Genomic DNA, 19,024 nt, shown 5'->3' with positions numbered 1-19,024 from the left:
TAGATAATAGGTAGTTTGCTAAGGAATGAATATGTCCTGTGAATTTAAGCCAGACAGGAACGCAAGTAAATTGCTTAAAAAAAAAAAAAAAATATATATATATATATATATATATATATATGTATGTATATAGTTAGTTGGTTAGTTAGTTAGTTGTAGATGGACACAATACCTTTATTTGGTTTAGTTTTTTAATGTGGTGCTGGGGATCAAACCCAGTGCCTCACGCATGCTAGGCAAGTGCTCTACCACTGAGCCACAACCCCAGCCCCAGTTAAGTTGCTTTTTAAGAGTGAAAGCATGTGGGGGTCAGCACAGTGGGTCCATTTTATAGAATGAACTCCATATTCCCACAGCTCATGCCTCTCTGTCTCTTTTCTTCTCGATGTGCTAGAATCTAAGAAAAGTCCTAATTAAATGGTAGGGATTTGCAAAGATTATAGGGAGCAGCTGTAAGGGAACCCTACTAGAAAAAGTTGGCATAGTTTTGCATCAAACTGAAGTGGCACCCCCTTTCTCCACAGAAAAGCCTTAACTGGGCTTCCCTAGAAATCTTTACCCAGACTGTTTTTAGGACTGTCAGCAAAAGGGTCTCTGCAAAAGAGTCCAATGTAGATAAACTTCCTATTTTTGTGTTGCCCTGTTTACTTGGCTACTGGCCGGGAAGATACCAGCACTCCAGGTGCTGGACACCCCGTTACTAGTTTTTCACAAACATATCCAGTGTAGTACTTTGTAGAAATGTGCAAACAAGGCCTCTGGCCTTGAGCTGGGCTTCACAGAGATGTCTACATTTTTAAGATAAGTTACTAGTTGGGCTCCATGGTAACAGCTGGCAGAGGGAAGAAAGAAAGGGGAGAAGAAGCTCTCCCCTCCTCAGGTGTTGTCCTTGAAGACTTAACTTGCCCAGAACACTGGAAGAAAAAGCTGCTTTTATGTGAACTTCTGCAGACTGTGAACTTCTGAGCCCCTCCCCTCACATGCTGAGTATAAAACTCTGAAACTACCTGAACTCAGGGTTCAGGGGATTGATTGATTACAGCAAAAGCTGTGCCCTCTAAACCTGGCTGCAGCCAAATAAAACTGTTTCCTGCTGTCTTAGGTGCCTTGCCTCATTTGTCCCTACAACAAAACTAAATGAGACTGATGGATTATGACCCATGGAATAGAATAATAATTTATGAGTCCATACTGACAATGAGATTGTTTTCTATGAAATCCCCAGAGCTAACTGATGCAAACTCCACCACCCCCCATCCCTTTTCCTGGTGCTGGGGATCAAACCCAGGGTCTTGTGCATGCTAGGCAAGCACTTTACCACTGAGCTCTACCCCCAGCCCTCCATACTGAAAACGAATGAATAAATGAGAAGGAAAGGGCTTTCTTACAGTAGAATCTCAGATAATTAATGTAGAAAGAAAAATGGAGTTAGAGAATTTTTTTTCCCCAATCATCTTAGTAACAACTGATTCAGTTCAAAATCAACTATTGCTAAAAACTAAAGGGTGAGGTTTTGAAGAACAGGCTATCTACTTTGGTCTCATAGTATCTCTGCGTTAATTATAGTTAAAGCTTTTTTATATGAAGCTTTGCTTCACAGTGCGAAAGCTTGGCAGACACCTCCTTCCACAAGAGACTAAAGTTATTGTCCTAAACGGACACACCTGTGTGAGCATCCTGATAGACGACACCAAGAAGGAGAGGAGATCACTGCTGGGGTGTTACTGCCCAAACACACAAGCCACCTAAACATGAGGCAAACCCAAGGATGTCAAGGTCATGGGGGGGTGGGGAAGGAGGAGGCTGAAGAAGTGTTCCGGATTAAAGAAATTTAAGAGAAATGAAAATAAAATGCAAGGCATGATCCTGGATTGGATCTCAGACCAGGTAGAAAAAAAAAAAAAGAAAAAAGAAAAGCTGAAAATGATATGGGTAGGTTAAGTGATAAAATTTGATCAGGGACTGTGATTGATCTCATAGTGTTAATTAATGTCAGCTTTTCTGATTTGGATCATTATGTCTTAGAAATCTTAAAAAAAAACACATTGATATTAAAAATATAGTCTGGCTGGGCATGGTGATGCACACCTATAATCTCAGAGGTTTAGTAGGCTGAGGCAGGAGGATCTCGAGTTCAAAGCCAGCCTCAGCAATGGCGAGGTGCTAAGTAACTCAGTGAGACCCTGAGTTCAGTCCCCAGTACCCCCCCAAAATATATATATAGTCTGCAATCTTTTTTTATACATTTTTTGTAGTTGTAGATGGATACAATACCTTTATATTATTTATTTATCTTTATGTGGTGCTGATTATCAAACCCAGGGCTCACACGTGCTGGGCAAGCACTCTACCACTGAGCTACAACCCCAGCCCTATAGTCTGCAATCTTTGAGGGTAAAGGAGTATGATATGTACAATTTAGTTAAATGGTTTAGGAGTTAAATGTGTGTGTGTAAGGGTGTATGTTATACATATAAATATATCCAATATACATAGAGAGATTTGTTTGTTTTTCTGAACTGGGGATTGAACCCAGGGGCACTTTGCCACTAAGCTACATCCCTAGCTCTTTTTATTTTTTTTATTGTGAGACAGGGTCTTGTTAAATTGCTGAAGCTGGCCTTGAACTTTCCATCCTCCTGCTCAGTCTCCCAAGTTACTGGATTCCAGGCATGCACCAAACTAGAGGGACCATTAAAGACAGCATAATGATAATAGTCAGTAAAAGGTTTATGTTCTTGCAACTTTTCTGTAAGTTTGAAACATTGTATATCAAAATGAAATGCCACCTCCCACAGGCACACAGACAGTAGCTAATATACAGATCAAAGGAACCACTAAGTATCCAGGTAAATGAAGGAAAAAACCCACAGAGGCCCATGTGGCAGTTGGTCACTTCCCCAGCAAACACTCCTTCCTTGCTACTGGGCTCTGATTTTTAGCATTGTTAGATTTTTTAAAACTGGAACATGCAACACTTTCATTTAAAAAATAAAAATTTTAAAAGAGTGCCCCCTGAAAAAGAAAAAAAAAGTATTATGAAGGAATGCCTGAATGGGGAGTGGGGGATGGATGAATAGACAGGAGGTGAGCGAGGGAATTAGCAGGCCCACCCATCCAGACAGGCCTTCATCTGCAGTTCCTTTGCACCTCTGGGCCCTGCCCATTCAGGTGCCCTTTTTATGGCTCCCCACACCCTGGCAGCCGGGTTAGCCAAAGTACATTTTCTTCCCCATTCTCAGATCCCTCTACTTCCTCCTCCCACAGCCCCCACCTTCCTCCATTCCTGGCAGGAAGAAACCAGCGCCCGGCTGGGGAGGTCAGCTTGTGCGTGGCTGGCCACGTGACTCTCAGCATTTCACTTTGCAAGGCCTCAGTTTCCCCAGTTGCTTCTTAAGCAGGTTGGCCAAATTGAGCCTTAGCTGCATCTTACCATCAGTTGGGGAGCTTTAAAAATTCCAAGACCCACAAGGCAACCCAGACCAACTAACTCAAAACTCCTTGTAGAGTGGCAGAGTGGACAGTCACAGCTGGGGTATTTTAATTTTTGTTGTATTTTTGTACTGGAGATTAAACCCAGGATGCTTAGCCACTGAGCCCAGCCCCAGATGAAGATTAATCCTTCATCTTTTTTTTTTTTTCTTTTGGAGACAGGTAAATTGGTTAAGGGTAAGTTGCTGAGGCTAACTTTGAACTTGTGATCCTCCTGCCTCAGCCTCTCAAGCCACTAATAGTTATTCTTTGTTTTTTCCTTTCCTTTTGTTTTGTTTGTGGCGCTGGGGATTTAACCCAGGGGTGCTCTACCACTAAGCTATTTTTATTTTTGAGATAAAATTTTTGAGACAGGATCTTGCTAAATTTCCCAAGCTGGGCTAGAAATTGAGATCCTCCTTCCTCAGCCTCCCAAGTCCCTGGGATTAGAGTCATGCACCTCCAGGCCTGCCTCCCTCCAGCTTTTTCTTTAAAAGAAAAAAAAAATTAGTTGTAGTTGGACACAATATCTTTATTTTATTTATTTTTATGTGGTGCTGAGGATCGAACCCAGGGCCTTGCACGTGCCAGGCAAGTGCTCTACCACTGAGCCACAACTCCAGCCACAGCTCTTTTTCTTTTTTAGTTGTAGATGAACACAATACCTTTTATTTATTTGTTTGTTTGTTTGTTTGTTTATTTATGTGGTGCCAGAGATCTAACTCAGTGATGCCTCACGCATGCTAGGCAAGTGCTCTATCACTGAGCCACAACCTGGACCCCCCTCCAGCTTTTTGATGCTGAAGCCCACTGGCTGTCTCATCGATTTGACCATCCTCTGTCTCAGGAGGGTTAAATGAAGTGGGTCACCCAGACACAAGGTTCCCATTGCTACGATGCCTCCTGTCTTCATCTGGCCTTTGAGACAGGACTTTGTGCTGCCCCACCCACCCATCACGGAACCTCCTGCTCCAGCCTGCCTTTTCCACTTCAATGCTTAGAATCAAGGGATCCAGGATCATCCACAAGGCTGTCTGCCCAGGTATGAATTGGGAGCTTCCTACTTCTTTCTTGTCATGCACAGCTGCTGAGGAAGGGGCTGAGAGAAAAGGAAGAGACAACAGGGGAGGAGGCAGAATCTGTTCAATCCAGAAACTAAGTATTGGATTTATTTTTTACCCTTAATGTAGTAGCTTCTAACTTTTTCCCCAAGGTGGGCTAGACTCCAGGCTAGGGTTTGGCTGGGTGCCTGGCTGTGCCCCTCAGGTCTCCCCTCTGAAGGGTGCCATTCCTTTACATAAGTACATTGGCCTGGTCTGCACCATTCCCAGTGGACAGTCTGGGGAAGGAGTGAGGAGCCTTGAACTTCAGTCTCTTTCTTCATTTGCATCACCCAGTGCAAATCATACAACACACCCAAGTCTCAGTTTGCTGAGCCGTAAAATAAAAATGACCTTGCCCCATCTTATGGGGCTAATGACAAGAACATACTGTTTTTATTGTAGGCAGATGTGCTGAGGCTTTAGAAAGCACTTTTTTATTTGGTTGAAAGTTTGTGCATAAAGGTAAGAGGGGCTGCTGATCTGTGGACCACAGAGGTGACCCATGGCTGAGGCGGAACTGGATATCGGAGAGAAGTCAGCAGGTGAGTCTGGAGTTCTGCTTCCATCCCAGCCCTCAATGAACATGTGGAGGGGAGTGGGGAAGTCTGGTCCAGAGTGATCCTGTGCCCAGCAGGGCCCATGACCTCTCGCACTCTGACAGTCTGTCAGAGTGGAGCAATTGGACCGAATGTCCCTTCTGGGGGATGCAGGTAGCAACAGCTATGACAAATACTGGTAGCAGCCAGCAATTCCTGGTGCTCACTTGTGCAGGAGTGCCCACCTTTTGTGGACTTCCTCCTTGCATTCTTACTGTGAGCCAGAGATGATGAACCTCATTTTCAGATCAGAAAACTGAGGCTCGGGCTGGGGATGTGGCTCAAGCAGTAGCGCACTCACCTGGCATGCATGCGGCCCGGGTTCGATCCTCAGCACCACATACAAACAAAGATGTTGTGTCCGCCGAAAACTAAAAAAGAAATATTAAAATTCTCTCTCTCTCTCTCCCTCTCTCTTTTTTAAAAAAAATTAAATTAAAAAAAAGGAAACAGGCTCAAAGAGGTTATATAAACTTGTCTATGCTGTCACTGCTACTAAGTAGCTGAGGAAGAACTCAGACCCAAATCTCTCTGACTTCAAAAAGTGCTCTTGGATCTCTGTGAGAGCCTACTTATCCATAGGTGATCTGATGTGCTAATTGGACCCCCCAAACACTTTTATTTTGGGTCCTGGAGACTGAACACAGGAAGCTTTACCATTGAGCTACATCTCTAGCCCCCATTTTTATTTTTTGAGACAGTGTCTCATTAAGTTGCTTAGGTCCTCGCTAAATTGCTGAGACTGGCCTCAAACTTGTGATCATCCTGCCTCAGCCTCTCAAGCCGCTGGGATGACAGGCTTACCCCAATGCACCCAGCAGACAATGAGATATTTTTAAGCATGGTGGACTAGGGTGGAAAGTTCTTGCATCATGTGTCGGGTAAGTTGAAGTGACAGGAAGGTATCTTTCCTGTCTTGGACTGGTGCCTGAGTCACTGCCTGGGAAAGGGGTCTCAATGTGTGCCGAGCCACCTCCATGGCTCAGGGTGGAAGGGCAAGGACTAGACTGTGCAGAGCCCCATGTACTGGGAGAGGGACTTTATTGCTGTGCAAAGAAAGGCTAATAAGCCAGGAACGATGCATCTTTGCTGGAGGGGCTTTTGGCACAGTGGCACAAGGGTTGCATTCAGAAAGGCCCAGGATTGGAATGTCATGTTCTTGTCATTGACTTGAATTTTTTTCTAATTTTAGCTTTGAATTTGTATTTTAAAAAGTGGAATCAGGTAGAACAATGGAGCATGGAGGCATTGTGGCCTTCACACCTAGGCCAGCCCCAGCTGTAACCATCTGCCAGAGTCCCTCATCTGCTGTCATCTGCATCCTTGATGGGGCTCAGACATAAGAAGGATCAGGAGTCAAGGAAGGGGCAGGCAGCACCATGGCATGCTGCAAGGGTGGCCGCAGGAAGAGCTGGCCTCTCAGCTCCCCCACCAGGCAGCCAGGATGTCCAGGGGGTGAGGCTACAGTCCCTCGCAGGTCAACCATCTGTGGAAAGGGGAGACTGCCTTCCTCACTTTTCTTTTGTAACTGGCTCCACAGATAAAGTAGCCAGGCCCAGCTGTACACAGGTCTTGCCATTTACTAACTTGGAGCAAGATCTTCACCTTTTAGCCCCAATGTTTTAGTCTGAAATGGAAATTATGTCTAATCTTCACAGGATTCTTTTGAGAGCAGTGAGTGTCCCCTTCCTCTCTGCCACAACCTAAATGCAAGTCTGATTATGGCAATTCCTGCTGAAAATTGAGAAGAGACCAAAACCTTTCACTAGAAAGGTATGTTGCTGGGCAACATATCTACAATTCAAGCCAAGTTTGCTTTTAAAGTTCTCTAGGAGCCACATTTTATAAAGTAGAAACAAATGGAAGTAATTTTGATAATATGCTTTATTTCAGTGGGGCTGGGGTTGTGGCTCAGCGGTAGAGTGCTCACCTACTTCATGCAAGGCCCTGGGTTCGATCCTCAGCATCACATTAAAATAAACAAAAATAGGGGCCGGGGATGTGGCTCAAGCGGTAGCGCGCTCGCCTGGCATGCTTGCGGCCCGGGTTCGATCCTTAGCACCACATACAAACAAAGATGTTGTGTCTGCCGAAAACTAAAAAATAAATACTTTAAAATAAATAAATAATAAAATAAAATAAACAAAAATAAAGATATTGTGTCCAACTAAAAAAAAATTTTAATGCTTTATTTCATACAATATATCCAAACCATCATTTCAATATGTAATCAGTAGCAAAAATGAACGAAAAAATTTTTTCCACATTGTCTTCAAAATCCAGTGTGTATCTAATTTCAAGTGACAAGTGGCTACTTAACTGGATAGCACAAGGCTAAATCCCATAATCAAGCTGCTACCGCCTCTCTGCCCTGCAGCCACATTGGGGCTGTTTTCCTCTCCCACAGGGCCCGGAAGCTCCTCCCATCCTCTGCCCTTTGGAACTGGTTAGAACTCTTCACCCTCTACATGGAAGTCGGTGGCCCCACCTTCAGGGAAACCTTTCTTGACCCCTTATATACTTCCACAGTACTGCGGGGCTCACCTTCAGCACACCACACCAGGTGTGTGTGTACTTCCCCACATTATACACCAGGTGCCCTCATGATTTCCCCTTTAAGAATGTGTTTCTGCTGCCAGCCTATAAACTCTAGAATAGAGATCTCTTGGAGTTGTTTCTTAATCATTTCCCCAAGGGCTTGGCCTGGTGTCCAGTATAGGTCAGGCTTTCTGAGTCCGATGGATAGGAGAGAAAGAAAGAAGTATGTGAAAGGACTGACTCATGCAAAGCACTATGCAAATACTTCTCTTCCCTCTGGGTAAAAACGTTTCTCCTTATTAAGCGACCTTTTTTAGCTGTGTAACTCTGCTAGCGATCTAAACATAAAACACTCAGGGTTGAAAATATTTAAGTGGAATCCTAAGCACACACATTATAAATATTTCTTCCCCACATTATACACCATTAAAAATACCGTCCCAGCTCCCTTTCATGATCTGGGTGGTGATTAAGGAAAATTACTGTTCAAGATTGGAAGTAATTACTGCCCTTTTCCTGACCTGGCTTTCCGCCTAAGAAGGGGAGGATAGGCTGCAAGGCAGGACTGGAGAGCATCATTGTCCCTCATCTGACCCGCAGATCTGGCCACCAGCCACATACTGAGGTGCTGCTGCTTCTCAACTTTTCCTTCTTTTAATTCTCTTCCAGGTGAACATAAGCAAGAAGGCACCAGTCCACACTCGACAACTGCCCCAAGTGTTAATGCCAAACCTGACAACACCTGCCTAGGTGAGGACTCAAGCTCTCCACCATGTTGCAAAGTCAAATTCACCAGGTGTCTTACAGTGCACTGTTAGGCCACATAATTCTTCGCAGGACAGTAGATTGAAGACTTACACTTAGTACCACTATTCCAAAAGAGGGCAGACTCCTCCTCTCAGGGGGTGAAGTAGGAATCACAAAATTTGTACTCTGCTCAGTGAGACATGTCCCTGAAGTTTTCCAAATAACCAGGGTAAAAACAACTGCTATGCATTGCCCAGGGGTGAGGGATATAAATACCCACTGCATATTTTAAGTCCTTGGCTGTGAGCTGGAGGTGTAGCTCAATGAACAGTGCCCACATGTGTGAGGCCCTGGGTTTGATCCCTAGCCCTGAAACAAAATTGATACCTAAATTGTTGGCTGCTTTCAAACTGTAAGCTTTCTGTTTTTGCAATACATCCTGAAGTTTGCTCAGCATGCAAGAAAAAAAAAATTCAGCTTATGAATGAGAAACATTTAGTCTATGGAAGCTCCATATCTACTTATTATTCAGTACTTAGGATCATCTATGCTGTAGTAAATGATAATGTCCAAAGTCTCTAAAATGCGTATTTTTAAATTTTAATTTATGGGCGATCTAGAGTTGGTGCTTAAAGTAAGAATTCAGAGCCCCAAAGAAAATGACTTCATTGAAATTGAACTGCACAGACAAGAGCTGAGTTATCAAAACCTACTAAAAGTGAGTTGCTGTGAACTGGGGATTAACCCAGAGCAAGTGGAGAAGATCAGAAAGCTACCTAACACTCTGCTCAGAAAGGTAAGGTTTACAAGTTTCTAAACGAGGTGGGAATGTTCTGTGAGTCAACTGTTCCATTTCTAATATGAAAATGAAATTAAAGATATTAGAAATTCAGCCTATAGAATGATCAAGCAAGGTAGCAGATAACATTGAATAACTACTAATTCATGACCTCTTTAAAAACCTCTAAATGACAAGTGATTTCCCAACTTAGGAGTTGCAGTTCAGTATTTTTGGCACTGCAATCTCTGCACATCTGCCTGGCTGAAAAAAGGTGGCGTAGTCCTCAGGACAGAAAACACAAGCCCACTCTTTGTTTAGCAAAGGTCTGCCTCTGTAATTGCAGAAAACCAAATTCATTTATTTTCCAGATTGAAAATGCAGACCTCTGGGCTGGGGTTGTAATTCAGTGGTAGACCACTTACCTAGCACATGTGAGACACTGAGTTAGATTCTCAGCTCTGCATAGAAATAAAGGTCCACTGACCAAAAAAAAAAAAAAAAAAAAAAAAAATTGTGAAAAAATAAAAAAGAAAATGCAGATCTCAAATTTTAATTTCAGAAGGAACAACTTTTCTCTTTTGGCAGTATTGGGGATAAAATCCAGTGCCTCACACATGCTAGGCAAGTGTTGTTACATCCCCAGGTCAGAAAATTTCATTTCTTCAGATAGTATTTTTTCAAAGTGCCTTGGCAATTTTTATTGGTGTCTCAGCTATGGCATATTCTTGGCAGTTAGCTTTAAAACATGTTTGCTCTGCCCATTGTCTTCAGCAGCATCAAGTGGGACAATCATCCCCTTAGAAACCTCCAATAGGAGCCGGTGCAGTGCTGCATGCCTGCAATCCAACCACAACTACTCAGGAGGCTGAGGCAGAAGGATTCCGAGTTGCAGGCCAGTCTGAGCAATTTAGCAAGACTTTGCCTCAAAAAATAGAAAAATAAAGGGCTGGGGATGAGGGATATGGATGAATACCTTTGGGTTCAACCCCCTGTGCAGAAGGAAAACACCACCACCACCACCACCAACAACAACAACAACAACAACAAAAACCGCAACTCTCAAGTGCTAATGGTTTACATAAAGACAAAACAATGAGAAACAGAAATAAATAAGATGACATGACTTCATCGAGTATTTATAAACCATTACATAATTTCTTTTCCACATTTAGGACAAAGACATTCGAAGACTACAGGACTTTGAGGAAATAGAACTCCTTTTAATGAAAAATGGAAGCTCTGAATGGATACAGTACACACCATCTCTAACAGAAAAGTCCTGCTACAATAGTAATGCTGCAAAAATGACTTATTAACCCCTCAAATTAAACAGGAATCATTATTTTATAATAATGCTGGATACATATGAAGTTTGACTTCATGATCTCCAAATTCTGAGCTGGGAGAAAAGTAAATTCAAAAGGGCTTTGACGGTAATCTCAGTTTCTTGGGAGGCTACAGTAAGGCACAAAGAATAAATTGGAGGCCAACCTGGACAACTTAAATACATCCTGTCTCAAAATAAAGAGGGCTGGGGATGTGGCCTTTGACAAACACAGCTATCACATCCACACCAAAGCAAATTATTTTGTAGTGTTGCACCCCAATCAGAATTAGGAATCAATATGCTTTGCTGAGATTCAGCCAGAGCAAATGACAGGGGTATCCTTCATGTGAACCCCATTAATGGCAGAGCAACAATACCTATTTTTAAAAACACTTGACTTTCTTTTTGTGTGATACTAGGGATCCAATGCAGAGCTTTGTGTATGCTAGGCAAGTGCTGTTACCAATGAGCTACATCCCCAGTCCTATCTGCATACTTTTAAACTTACCCATAAAATGGCATGATTTATATAACCCAAGTTAACTACCTTTAAGACTTTTTAAAAGAAAACTTACAGAATAGTCAAGCATAGCCCAAATCACTGAATTCAGTCAAGTGAGGAGATAGCACAGCTGTTAACCTAACATCTATTCCCAAGGTCAGTTGTCATCAAATATATGCTAAGTTCCTCCCTACACTGCCTAGAATCTGAGTCAGCTCTTCTAGGTGACTTCTAGTACAACTACTTGTATTTTGTTAAGCACTCATTAGCTGCTCGCTTACCCACTTTTTCTCACACACACTACACTACCGCTTCTTTACATATCCATAACTTCTACAGACTATGATGTCATCTCTGATCATTATAGAAGAGGTATACATAAATAGCAAAGCTCCCTGTGGGCAAATTCAATGCTTTAATTTTATCTTCAGCATATGAAACTGGTCACTGTTTCTTTTTTACTTCTCACAAAAGCTCAGTGCTGATCAAGAGTGAGGAAAAGACATAAAAGCATTATGCAAACACTTCTACCCAACTGTTCAAGAGGAAATGGTTAATGGTATAGGCCTGGGAATCCCATCGCACCATTTCATTCATGGAACGTAACAATGTTAATGCAATTCAACTGGCATGCTACATCAATGAATGTAACTAAGCACCTATGCCACATATTCTTTATTTTACTTTTGAGATAGGATCTTGCTAAATTTCCCAGGCTGGTTTCAAATTTGCCCCCCACTCCTGGGTCACTGGGATTATAGGTGTGCACCACCATGCCAATCTTATGCATGTTTTAAAAAACATAGAAATGAAAAAAAGAAAAAAGATAGTAATGACCTACCTTGGGTGTTGTGGCACACCTATAATCCTAGATGCTCCAGAGGCAGGAGGATTGCTAGTTTGAGACAAGCCTCAGGAATTTAGTGACACCTAAAGGCTTAGGGAGACCCTGTCTTGAAATAAAACAAACAAATAAAGGGCAGAAAATGTTTCTCGTTGGTTCAATCCCTGGTACCAAAAAAAAAAAAAAAAAAAAAAAGCATGACCTATAACACAAACCAACTTGAATGCCCAGTGTTCCAATGCCAAGAGATTGTGGTGGTGACAGGACAATCCCCAAATGACACCTTCCTAAAGTATTTTCAATTTTACTTTGAGGAAAATTTAGGCAGGGGCCCATGGGTTGAAAAACAGCCTGAATTCATCATTTGTGGAAATACAAGATTTTTAGATTGTTTTTAAATGCATCTGATAAGCCTATTACTTGAAACAAAATCACTGTCAGGATGAAAGCTTCTACTACTCTAATATGCAGAACTTACACAGGTGCCTCCTATGATCCACGAGAGAATCCATTTAATCACAAGGTTCTGAGCAAACTCAAAACCCAAATTAATAAACAGTCTACATCCCAAAAGGGAGGGAAAGAACCACACAGCAAAATATAGTTTCAAGTATAAGTTAACAGTAGTTGGGGCTGGGGATGTGGCTCAAGCGGTAGCGCGCTCGCCTAGCATGCGTGCGGCCCGGGTTCGATCCTCAGCAGCACCACATACCAACAAAGATGTTGTGTCCGCCGAGAACTAAGAAAAAATAAATAAATGTTAAAATTCTCTCTCTCTCTCTGTCCCCCTCTCTCTCTCACTCTCTCTTTAAAAAAAAAAAAAAAAAAAAAAAAAAGTTAACAGTAGTTTTTTACCTAAGTCATTGATTGTAAAATTGTATACAAGGTACAATTTCACTTTATGACTTTTAAATTGTTTTACTAGGGTAGGGAGCTACATCTGTTTTACTATATATGGCACTTGGAAGGATGTTGAGACCTCACTCCATGTTTCCTCTGTGGCTATGCTCGGTGAAGCATGCTTGCAATTCTAGTGACTCAGGAAGCCAAGGCCAGAGATCTTAAGTTCAAAAGCAGCCTCAAACGTGGATGTGTAACCGAGGTGATTCTGCAATCCGTATACGGGGTAAAAATGGGAGTTCATAACCCACTTGAATCAAATATATATCAAGAGCTTTGTAATGTTTTTTAACAATTTTTTTAAAAAAAGCAGCCTCAGTAACTTAGCGAAGCCCTAAGCAACTCTAAATAAAATGTAAAAATGGGTGGGGGACGTTAACTCCGTGGTTAAGTACTTCTGGGTTCAATTCCCAATACCCCCCCCCCCGCAAAAAAAAAAGGTCTCATCTGGAGAGCAGGACTGGGGGGGGGGGAAGAAGGCAACTAGTAACTGATGATAGAGGCCTTATGTGAACCTAATGCATCTGCAGGTGCTTTTCAAGTTTCAATCACTTTTTTCCTTTTAAAGAGAAACAGCTATATTAACTATTTCTTATACCCCTACTAAAATCAGAGCAAGTACCAGAGATTAACTCTGGTACAAAGGGGAAGGAGTAGGGCGTGGCTCAGCAGATTCCCCCTCTGGACTGGCTTATGTCTGAGAGAAAAGCTTCCCTTCGAACTAGCATAAACAGAAAAGATCCACTCCGGGGTTAGCACCAAAACTAAAACTGTTTTAAAGATTAAAGGGGGGTAAGAAGATACCACAAAGAAACATAACTAGGTCTTGTTTCTAGCTTTTAGTAACTATGACTATGCCTCTGAATTTGGCAGTCCAGAAACAGTACCTTTTAATCTGCCAGGCATTTAAGGATTAATTCTATGAAGTACACTATGTTTACATGTTATCAGTTACTACCTATACCAAGACCTTTCCCACACTTTTTAAATTTAAATTTTATTAAGAAATATCATACATACAAAAGCAAAGCACATAAACATAATTTTAAAAAGAAAATGCTCATCCAGCTTCAGAGTCTGAAGACCCTTTTGCCTTCCATGATCACATTTCCTTCCAAACTTCCAAAGCACCAGCTGACATTGAATTGTGTCAATCATTTCCTTTTCTTTCATTTACCATGTATATAACAGCCTGTTTTTAACCAGCACAGTAATGGAACCACAGTGGATAAATCCTTCTGTAACTTGCTCTTTTGACCATTATTATACTGTTGAGTCATCCAGGTTCACACGTGGAGCTGTAGTTCAGTTTCACTTCTATGGAATTCCATGGTAGGAATGCATCACACTATATATCCAACAAAGGTGTCGACTTGGGGTCTTCCCAGCATTTTTTTTCCTTTTCTTCCTGTTACAAATGCTGCCATTATGACAATTTTATATCCATCTCCTGGCACATATATAAGAGTTTCTCAAGGGTATGTACCTATGGATGAGTTATGGCATACCCAGTTATGACAAACCATTTCTGAAGTTGTTGTTCCTAAATGTTCTTACATCTATTGACAACTGATCTACATGGGATGGCTGAGGTTAAGAAACACATTATCTATGAAACTCTCAAAGTGCATTTTTAAAACAGAAAATTAAAAATTCTGATACAACAATGAAAAATACATTTACTTCTCTGCTTTGGCTTCCTTGAAATATATTTTTAAAAGCCAAATGTTCAACTTAAAAGTGCTGTCTTCTATGTCTCAAAATAAATGCTTCTAAATAGGCTAGTGAAGATAGATTCAGAACATATGGGTAAACATATATAAAAAGACATCTAAACGTATTTTGCTCAAATCCCTCACTCCTATTCAAAAGGGGGAAAAAAAGTATGGTGGTAACAAAAGTGTTCCTACAAGAACAGAGGAACAGAAGGAAATCATACATCACCAAACAATTCTGTTGTTTTTAAATCACCTGCAAGCATTTCAATTGTAATACAAAATTTTATATATATATATATATATATATATATATATATATATATATATATATATATATATATATATATATATATAAAGAAGTTGTCATTTGGGGTCCTTTCACTAACAACTAAAAATTAATCAGAAATGCAAACTTTGAAAATCAACCCTGAATGAAGTCCCATGCCACAGAATGCATATACAACTTCAAATGTTTTGTTTCATGCATATAACAGAAAACATACATAGCAGTGGGGCTGGGGACATAGCTCAGTCAGTCAGTGGTAGTGTTTTTCTAATATGCATGAGGCCATGAGTTCAATCCCTAACACCAAAAAATAAAATAACATTGATCATACATAGCTCATCTACAATCCATTTTAAAAAACAGAATGAAGTTGAGCTCTAAATACTTCCACTAGGTGTGGTGGAGCTTGCCCATAATCCCAGTGACTAGGGGGTTGAGGCAGGAGGATCACAAATTCAATGCCAGCTGCAGCAGCTTAAGGAGACCATGTCTCAAAATAAAAAATAAAAATTGTATATGACTCAGTGGTTAAGAGCCCCTGGTCAATCCCTGGTACCAAAAGAAAGGGAAACAAACCCAACTTCCAAATGAATTTTTTAGTTTTTATATTTCTAAAATCTTTAATCAGAGTTCAGAGCTCAAAACATATGTGATTCAGTGTTCTTAGACCCTGGAGAGATACGGTTGGTTGTCTTCTGAACCTATTTAAGGAACCAGAATGCCTACTCTAAGGCTAGGAGATAAACATCTAAACTGAATAACATGACTAGGTTATTAACAACTTAAATAAAAAATGCAAGAAAGGTGTTTTCAGACCAAACATAAATGGACCTTTATCTTTTTGAAAAACAAAATAAAAAAAAACATTTTAACAAAAATGGTCTTCATGGATTCTGTCTCTATATTACAGAGAAGGAAAGCTTGACCAGCAGATTCCATTACATGGCCCTCTGGAGGGGAGCAAAACAAATGACTCTACTAAACCATTACTATAGTTTGATAGCTTCAGCTAATAAAAGCTTATTCAATTTGATATTAATGAACTATATGTTTAAGAGTTTCTTTTATACATACATGCTGAATTATTTACAGATTAAATGGAATAAGAGTTTTTTTTTTTTTTGAAAATGAGAGGACAGGATACATACACAAAAACACTGGCCAATGAGTCTTAATAGTCATCAGTTGACAGTGATTAATTATACTGTTCAACTTAATTATACTGTTCAACTTCTGTGTCTTAAAATTTCCAAAATATCAACCACTGTTCTAATTTCAGTTCTTATTAAGTCATCTTCTTGATTAAAATCAGCTTTCCAAAGAGAACAGACACAGAACCATTAGCCAGCTGGTAACTTTTTGGTCAGCACAGCAAAAATGCGTACAGAAAAATTAGCCCTTGGCATCTATACTAGATGTGATTTTGGTTAGCAAAAATCAGTCCCTCTGTAGTCAGATCAACCTGGGGTATAAAGTATAAAAGCCAGCTTTTCTATCTCCTTAAGTCACGAACACCTTAAGTGGCTAGGTCTCTCCCTAAAATCCTAGGGTAGCTTCAAAAGTGTCCCCAGAGTAAGCTTTTCACAGGACCACTTATTTCACTTCTTTAAAGTTAACTGTGGATTCTAGATGAGGAAGAAAAATCTGGCATTTGAATACTTTAGTATATTTATTACATTACCTCTTAATGCTATAATCTTGTCAAACACAAAACAGCTTAGGAGAGGACTAATTTTGTTACACTTTATTTCACACCTTATCTTAATCCTCATATGAAGAATCTCTTAAAAATTCAAAGATAAATTCATGTATCCTTGCATCTCCAGATCAGCTGGAGTTGCCCAGAGGGCTTTGTCCCCATAGGATTTTTTCATACAAAGCCTCTAAAAATAATACATCATTATTTTTAAGTTTGGAGCCAGGCGTGGTAATGCACGCCTATAATCCCAGAGACTCAGGAGGCCGAAGCAGGAGGATGGCAAGTTCCAGGCCAGCCTAGGAAACTTAGCACGATCTTGTCGCAAAATACAAAATAAAAAGGGCTGGGGCTACAGCTCAGTGGTAGAGTGGCCCTGGGTTTAATCCCCAGTACCACACAAAATAGAAGGAATGGGGAAAAAGAAAAGGGGAGAAAAGGCTGATGGGGAGTATTTTCTTTAGTAAATTCTATGGTGATTCATTATGCCCATCAGAACAAACATAACTGCACAAAAGTTGTGAATACTGAACCAAGATGTGGAGGCCTACACTCCACATCCTAACATTTCATCAACATGAAGCTCTTGGATAAGTTGTCTAATCCACTCAGTTTCTTTACCCTATAAAATGATGGAAATATTTGAAAAACATTAAGCCACAGAATTGCTATCATATATATGTAATATATGTATGTAGCTGGAAATATTTTTATACAGTTGATAAAGCTAGATAAAGATAGAAACATGCCAATTCTCCTGTTTGTGACATAAAATCACCTGTTTTTTTTTTTAAAAGAAATCTTATTATGTATATTATACACCCCATACACAGAAATTGATAGGACCAGGTTAAAAGAACTCTCGGTACAGGATTTAAAATAAGACCAAAAATTAGTTAAAAGTTCTCAAATGCTCTTCTATACCATATCATAGCTAGAGAGAGGAAGATAATGTCTGTCAGTATATCTGGAATTGTGTTCTAAAAGAAGTCTCTCAGGGATGTAAAAATATATTCTAGTTTACTATACTTCTTCGCTATTAAAAGCAAAGTTCAAATTCATTTATAACCACCCAAAAAATTGGAGCACCATTATTTAAAACAAATTGGAAATTCTATGAAAGTTAAGTCTTAAACAGAACAAATGAGATAAAACTGTACACCAATACCTTTAGTAATAGAATACCTCATATTTAAAACAAGGGACTAGTTCAGAGTAAATAACTTTATTAGAAAAAGATTAATACTAAAACTTCAATGACACAGACAGTCAATTTTGTAACAGAAAGTCAGAGATACTTTATTTTTACTTCTATATCCAAAGGCTAAGTATAGCAGAGTTGTAAAAATGGAATCCCACTTAGTCTGATTCACACGAATACTAACGTTTAATCCTGTTTTCAAAGTCCAAGAATGAAAACTTGCAATTAAACACTGAGCAAGCCACATGTTTAGGTAATATCTTAAAAAGTCTTAAAGAAAAATTATGATACAGGACCTAAATTTTCAGTGGCATATATGCTATTAACACATGTTCTGAAATCTGGAAGGTCACATCAGTCCTGAATTAATTTTTAATTAAAATAAAATAAAAAAAAACACTAACTGAGCTTTTTATACTTTTTCTATGCCACTATAGCTTTCTTTCACCTCATTTTAATGCCGATCTTCACTTTATGCCGTTTTCAGTATTCTTCAAAAAATCTTCGAACAGTTGTCCTACAATGCAAAATTTGGGGAAAAATGATAATTAGACAGCATATAAAAGGCAAATTTTTATGACTAAGTGTTGGCCCAGTCACTAACTGCTAATTATAATAAACGTGTATATGAAATGTTTGTATCTTTTTAACAGTTAAGGCATCAGTGTGGTTCTTAAAGCCATGTGCCTGTGTATGCGTGCCTATGTGTGAATAGCTCACACAGAAACTCTAAACTGCTTTCCTAGAAAAGGAATGCCATCAACAAATCAACTAATTGGTACTTCCTTTTATTAGGAATATTTCATCCCACACCACTAGCCCAAAGAATGAACAGTTTATAGAGGTTTTAAGAACACTTACAAAACCTAACTTAATAGTTCTTTAAAAACCCAAATTCATTCTATATAGTTCAACAATTCTTCGCATGTCACAGATTGAAGTTGTCTGTCCTTCCTATTCACTGCTGCTTTAAACATATCAGCCAGTAACTATTCCTATACACCTATGGCTGACTGCAAATTCTCCTACAAAGTAGGAAATATTAAGCACATACCTCTTAAAGACTTGAGAATTGCATTGAATGTAACAAGGCGAATAATATGAAGTGTTTATTGTATTTAAATTTCTTTAAAGATATCTAATTCTGGGCACCACTGCATCCCTACACACAGTTGAAAAAAAATTCCATTCTGTTAACATTTGATTTATAACTTTTCACGCGATACACAAAAACCCCTCTGTGCTTCTTATAAAGAACAAAAAAGATACACAACAGTTAAGCGTAAAGATCACAGGCAATAGCATTCAAACATG

General features: G+C 39.9%; 2 protein-coding genes across 10 annotated transcripts in view; one reads left to right on the top strand and one right to left on the bottom strand.

The window, feature by feature from the left end:
- The first annotated feature begins 4,426 nt into the window (after positions 1 to 4,426).
- Ankrd40cl (ANKRD40 C-terminal like) lies at positions 4,427 to 12,252 on the top strand. Its single transcript, XM_040268957.2, has 5 exons — positions 4,427 to 4,513; positions 4,977 to 5,116; positions 8,378 to 8,458; positions 9,076 to 9,251; positions 10,409 to 12,252. The coding sequence occupies exons 2-5, from the start codon at positions 5,077 to 5,079 to the stop codon at positions 10,550 to 10,552; spliced, it is 441 nt and encodes a 146-aa protein (XP_040124891.1). The 5' UTR covers positions 4,427 to 4,513; positions 4,977 to 5,076; the 3' UTR covers positions 10,553 to 12,252.
- A 5,530-nt stretch (positions 12,253 to 17,782) lies between these two features.
- Positions 17,783 to 19,024, bottom strand: part of Luc7l3 (LUC7 like 3 pre-mRNA splicing factor) — a 31,437-nt gene continuing 30,195 nt past the window's right edge. For 5 of the 9 annotated variants that reach the window (XR_013436118.1, XM_040268953.2, XM_005321626.4 and 2 more), the window contains one exon: positions 17,783 to 19,024. This exon is cut by the window's right edge. Coding sequence is in view for 1 of the 9 variants with exons in the window: in XM_005321627.5 (XP_005321684.1) it covers positions 18,194 to 18,227 (34 nt within the window). In the remaining 8 variants the exon portion in view is untranslated. The other 4 variants (XR_013436117.1, XM_040268955.2, XM_005321627.5 and 1 more) reach the window with 1 other exon arrangement.

This window comes from Ictidomys tridecemlineatus, chromosome 3, assembly GCF_052094955.1.
Source record: "Ictidomys tridecemlineatus isolate mIctTri1 chromosome 3, mIctTri1.hap1, whole genome shotgun sequence".
NCBI lineage: Eukaryota > Metazoa > Chordata > Mammalia > Rodentia > Sciuridae > Ictidomys > Ictidomys tridecemlineatus.
Note: the sequence above shows the minus strand (reverse complement) of the source record. Positions and strands in the feature narration are given on the sequence as shown.

Coding starts and splice junctions, on each gene's coding strand:
- Ankrd40cl (XM_040268957.2), top strand. CDS start 5,077: ATGGCTGAGGCGGAACTGGATATCGGAGAGAAGTCAGCAG. Junction 5,117..8,377: donor TATCGGAGAGAAGTCAGCAG/GTGAGTCTGGAG, acceptor ATTCTCTTCCAG/GTGAACATAAGCAAGAAGGC. Junction 9,252..10,408: donor CTAACACTCTGCTCAGAAAG/GTAAGGTTTACA, acceptor TTCCACATTTAG/GACAAAGACATTCGAAGACT.